General features: G+C 34.4%; 1 protein-coding gene across 8 annotated transcripts; it reads right to left on the bottom strand.

Annotated features, from left to right (window-relative positions):
- Positions 1 to 201: 201 nt before the first annotated feature.
- Positions 202 to 4,692, bottom strand: LOC114314136 (uncharacterized). 8 transcript variants are annotated; one of them, XM_082866696.1, is made up of 5 exons: positions 3,437 to 4,692; positions 2,975 to 3,104; positions 1,717 to 2,393; positions 495 to 838; positions 202 to 416 (listed from the first exon to the last, which is right to left on the bottom strand). In XM_082866696.1, the coding sequence occupies exons 2-5, from the start codon at positions 2,982 to 2,984 to the stop codon at positions 308 to 310; spliced, it is 1,140 nt and encodes a 379-aa protein (XP_082722822.1). In that variant the 5' UTR covers positions 2,985 to 3,104; positions 3,437 to 4,692; the 3' UTR covers positions 202 to 307. The 8 variants fall into 8 exon arrangements, with proteins under 8 accessions (XP_082722822.1, XP_028116386.2, XP_082722821.1 ...); XM_028260585.2 differs by having other exon boundaries at positions 495 to 844; positions 3,448 to 4,692; XM_082866695.1 differs by having other exon boundaries at positions 495 to 844; positions 3,437 to 4,654.
- Positions 4,693 to 5,142: the final 450 nt, after the last annotated feature.

Here is a 5,142-nt window from a genome sequence, read left to right as displayed (position 1 = left end):
TTGGCTTTAAGTTTTTATAGTTTGTATAATGAGTGAGATTCATAGGTTTAAAATTATAATATTATAACATGTATTGATACATTAATTGATATAATAATTAGTGTGCGTGGCCTAGTGCCCAAGAAATTGATGTTCCTCTTAGAGGCCAAAACACCAAGAGAAACCAACTACGTAACTAAGAGAAATTTGTTGCATCTATGATATGGAAATTCACTGACGTTCTTATTAATCATTGGATATATACAAAAAATAACAACTGAGTAAAAAAGAAAAAAAAGAAAAGAAAAGAGGATTATATATATAGTTCTCAGGATTTGCAGCAGAGAAAACCTGTCCTCCAACGTCTGTGCTTCTTCAAGTGTCTCCTGTCAGCTTCCATCATTCTCACAGGGCTGCCATTCCATTCCGAGGACAATCTGTTTGGTTACGAGCTAAGTCAGTACTATCACAAACCAGTTTTAGATAAACAAATTTGGGATGAGGCATCAATTTACACTGGAAATGCGAAAGACCGCACACTATTGCTGCTATTTGACCGGAGAGAGATGCTACCGGAATATGACATTGGCCCAGAAAACGCTATCGACCCTGAAAGAGGACCTACTGCAGAGAAACTGGACTCTCCATGGTCATAGGCTCGACTTGATGTCATCAATTTTTCTGATATCCCATTTTCAACCTCGGACAAGTTTACAGTTTCAAGAGGTGGTTGATAATCTGCAATTCCCGGGTTTTTCTGTCTGCCATTGATTCTGGTTACTAATGAATCACAATCATGAGTGATGCTTTTAGTCTCTATCTCAGTCTTGGAAGCAACTTCAGTGGCCATATTTGAAAACTGAAACTTTTGAGAAAACAAAAACAAAAACAAAACATTCTAATTCTAATATGAGAATGTTAAAGCGCTCTACATACTTGAATGAAATAAAGCCAAGAATTTCGGACATTGGCTCCAAGTTAGGAGTGATAGATGTAGCCAGAGACGGATCTAGGATTTTCACTATAAGGGTGCAAAAGTATATTTAGAGGTGCAAACTCTTGTAATTTTAAATTATTTCAAATTATTTAATATAATATGACATTTTTAAAAATTTGGAGGTGCAGTCGCCTCCCTTCACAACTCCTTAGATCCATCCTTGGATGTAGTGTAGCATTTGTTGGAGTAAGGGTGTTTTGGTGTTTACACTTTTGTAACCTATAACCTTAATTATATGTATATGTAGTTGAGGAGAGCGGTTATCTTTGTATTTTGCTTGTAACTGATTATGATCATAGTAAATCCGCAACAGCCGTGGTGTTTTTGTGTGTGCGTGTGACTTATAATTCATGTTTATTTGTTTCTTTTTGATTTCGTGTCTCACTGATCCTAATTAAAGGTATCAGTTTGGATCTTGGATTTGGATAAAAAGAAAAAGGGAAGGGAAAAGTTAAAAAAAAAAAAAAAAAAAATTTATCTTATATTTCATTCGTATTTTCTTCCCGATACATTTTTCTTTCACAAATCTCTACTCAAATCCAAAAAAATTCAAAATCCAAACTTAGCCTTGTAGAACAAGAAAGCAAATGCAGTGAAAAGGCATAACAAAGATTGATGCATCACAAACCAACACAATAGGTTCAAAATCCAAACATAGCGTTATCGAGGTTTCGTGACATAACTCATGTTTTTTAACCAAATAAATAAATGGACAATGTCTATTGCAGTAGAGGAATTACCTTGTGATCTTTTTGTTCACCTCTTTGTCCAGTCCTTGCATCAAAACCTCCATTAAGTTCCATTGAAAATTTCATCGAACCACACTGCTCGACAGCATCCTTAATGCAGTCGTGGTCCGGGAAAGATTCAGATGCATTAGAAATGGATGACGCTGTGGCGGCGTTCGGTGCTTCTTTTGTCAATTCAATGTCTGTGTCTGCATCAGAGTTCAGTAAACAAGAGATGACATTATGGTCCAACTCGCAATTTTCCATCGAACACTTGATTTCCCTGTCGACGCAAATGTCTTTGACAACCTGATAATTGCCCTCTTGTGGAAAAATAACCCGTTCTGGCATTTCGCAATCCATAATGCTCGCATCAGTATAATGGCCAGTTCTATCCTCCCTCTGTTGCAGTTCAAGCGGAGTTTTGGCATAAAGTGTTGTACACTCGTTTCTGTTAATCGAATCATCCTCAGTCATGAAACCGTGAAATTTTACTATGTTCCTGACTGCACATCTATTTCCTTTGCTATGCAGAAAGGAATCTGAATTAACTTGATACTCCTGTTTTCCTAGATGCCAAGTACCTATATACTCATCCTCTAAATGAGCCGCTTTGTCCAACTTCAAAATTTCCATCTCCTCTGGATTGTCATTAGATTTGAAAAGCTCATAATCATTATGATCATTACCTAGGAGGTACGCAAATTAATCAAATCTAGAGTATAAGACAATCTATATATAAATGAATGGACATTAAGATCATCTTGTGAAGCAACCTACATACAAAAGCATATGAACAAAAAGAAATAGAGAAATGGATTCAAAGGCGAAAAGGGTGCACAATACAAAATGGTGTTCAACCACATTTTTCCTTTACCTTTTCAAATCTCTATTCAAATCCATAATCCAAACACAACGTTAGAGGCTTGTCACAACCCATTGTAGGTATAGAACAATCTAGTGGGCAAGTTTGCAGTGCTTTTTCATTGCTCACATGAAAGAAAGTAATGGGTTACTTAAAATTGCAACTTGTAGATGCATCAATACTGTGGGAGGATTCTAATAAGTTATTTTAGGAGATTTAATTTTAGGATTTTTTTTTTCTAATTTTTTTTTAAAAGTTTTTTCACAGTTTCCTTATTTAGTTACGGAACAGATACATATGTGTGTGTGTGTGTGGATTTGTTCTTTATCTGTGTTCTTTCAATAAATAAAAGATACCGAACAGAGGAAAATTCAAAGTTAATGGATCAACGATGAAGAGTATTACCGAGTTTCATGATTCAGAAAAGGCTCAACAACAGCAACATAGTCTTCAAATTTTATATGCTCCCGGAAATCTTTGCTAGCAAAAATACTATGCTTTTAGATTTTGAGCAGATAAACACCTCTCGGTGCACCTATCAGAACAGACAACCAAGAAAGATCAAACTTAAAACAAAAACTAATGACAATTTTCTTTTTCGTTTTCTTTTCCTACATATAAATATTCAAAGACAATTAAGTATAGCTAATCAATATTTATGTATGGCACATATTAGTTAAGTCCTCGTCTTTTTTGATATTTGAATACAACTGACAGAGTACTAGTGAATAATGCATAAAAACAAGAACAAAAATGCAGATACTAACTGAATAATAAACAAACTATTTTTGTAATTCAAACAAAGCAGATGCATATGATACAGAATGAAAAGCCAATATTCTACAAAATTACAGAATAGAATAATACAATTGCCGTACGAGTTGTAACTAAATTGGTTAGATCCCAGTCCTCTCTCTTGGATCACCCTACGATGTGCAATACCGGTAGATGAGCTAAGAGCTCAACCCTGCAGAGCGCAAATCTTTGGGCATGTTTGGTTCTGTTTTCCTTTTTCTTATTTTTAGAAGCAAAAGCAATGAAAATTTTATAAACACCTTCTACTGTTTTCACATCATTTTCTGCAAAAAATAGTTTTTGAAAATTCACAAAAAAAAAAAAAAAAAAAAAATTGGTGTTTCTAAAAGGTGGGTTATGGAAAGGGGGAAAAAATTGAAAATTTGGTGACGGCCAAAGAATTTGTTTTGTTTTTTCGTGTTTTTGTGGTGACAACATGACCAAAGTGATATTTGAAGTGAGAGCCCAACCCAAAATTCCACTAGAAAGGCACTAACCAAACTCATCATTAGCCAATAAAATGCCACCTATTAGCATTCTAATGCTAAGTTAGAGGAAGAAAAGAAGAAGATAAAGGAGTACTCAAGTACCACAAAGAACACAGCGAAGAAAAGTACCACCAAGAAAGTTAAAGAAAGAGCAAAATGGCAAACATTAAAGCATGGGGAGAATTCATTGAAAGGCAAGTCTAGAGCTTCGATGATTGTTGAAATATATATTTCAGCAAAGATAAGAAGACATAAACAGGATAAGGAAGAAAAGGAAATCTATGAAAGAAACCTAACAAACAAAAAGAGAAAGTAGAAAATTTTCAAGTGGGGGGTTTCAGCTTTCAACCAAATCATTTTTAGCTATTTGGGTACCAAGAAAGTAAAAGAAAGGGCAAAATGGCAAACATTAGAACTCTGTTTATTTCAGCACAATGTGTTTTTGAAAAATATTTTTCGTATTTTTTGGGTTTTGATATGACAGAAAACGAAAATCAACAAATATAATCTTTCTTGGGCAAAAACCATTTTCCACCTCACCACCGCAGCCCAACCATTAACACATCAGTTTTAAGTCGCAACCAAACACGGGAAAACATTTTATACAAAAAACATAACCGACATGGGGAGAATTCAATGAAAAAGCAAGTCTCAACAATCCAAGATCGTTAATCTATACTTCAGCAACCATAAATAGTGGAAAAAAGAGAAATCCATAAAAGAAAAGTAACAAACTGAAAGAAAAACTAGAAACTATTCAAGTGAGTTTAAGCTTTCAGGTTTCAACCAAACGTCCCTTGACATTTTTAGCCATTTGGGTACACCTATATAATCATGATTGAAAACCTCACACTGATCAAACATGTTAAGAGTCATCGTTGACTTTTCTAGAATCATCTAGGCTATCAAGTGCATATGGTAAATAATCTAGAAGACTCCGGAAAGATTTAGAAGACTCTAAAAAGATCTAAAGAAATCCGAAAGATTCTAGAATATTGTAGAAGATTCCGAAACGTTAGAGAAGCTTGTAGAAATTTTAAGAAATCTAGAAGGTTCCGGAAAGTTTTAGAATATTTTAGAAGTATAAAAAGTACTATTATATACTAGAATAGTTTAGAGAATTCTAGAATATTAGAAAGTATGAGTATATGCTAGAATATTCTAGAGGGTTAATAATAGCCTTTGGATCAAAATGATCCTGGCCATCCATTGAGGAGATGGATGACTATATAAAGGGAAGTGATCTCATTTGAAAGGGACAAGACACAACAATCAAGAGTGGAGTCCAGT

Source organism: Camellia sinensis, chromosome 4 (assembly GCF_055761805.1).
Source record: "Camellia sinensis isolate YWXY chromosome 4, ASM5576180v1, whole genome shotgun sequence".
Taxonomy (NCBI): Eukaryota; Viridiplantae; Streptophyta; class Magnoliopsida; order Ericales; family Theaceae; genus Camellia; species Camellia sinensis.
Note: the sequence above shows the minus strand (reverse complement) of the source record. Positions and strands in the feature narration are given on the sequence as shown.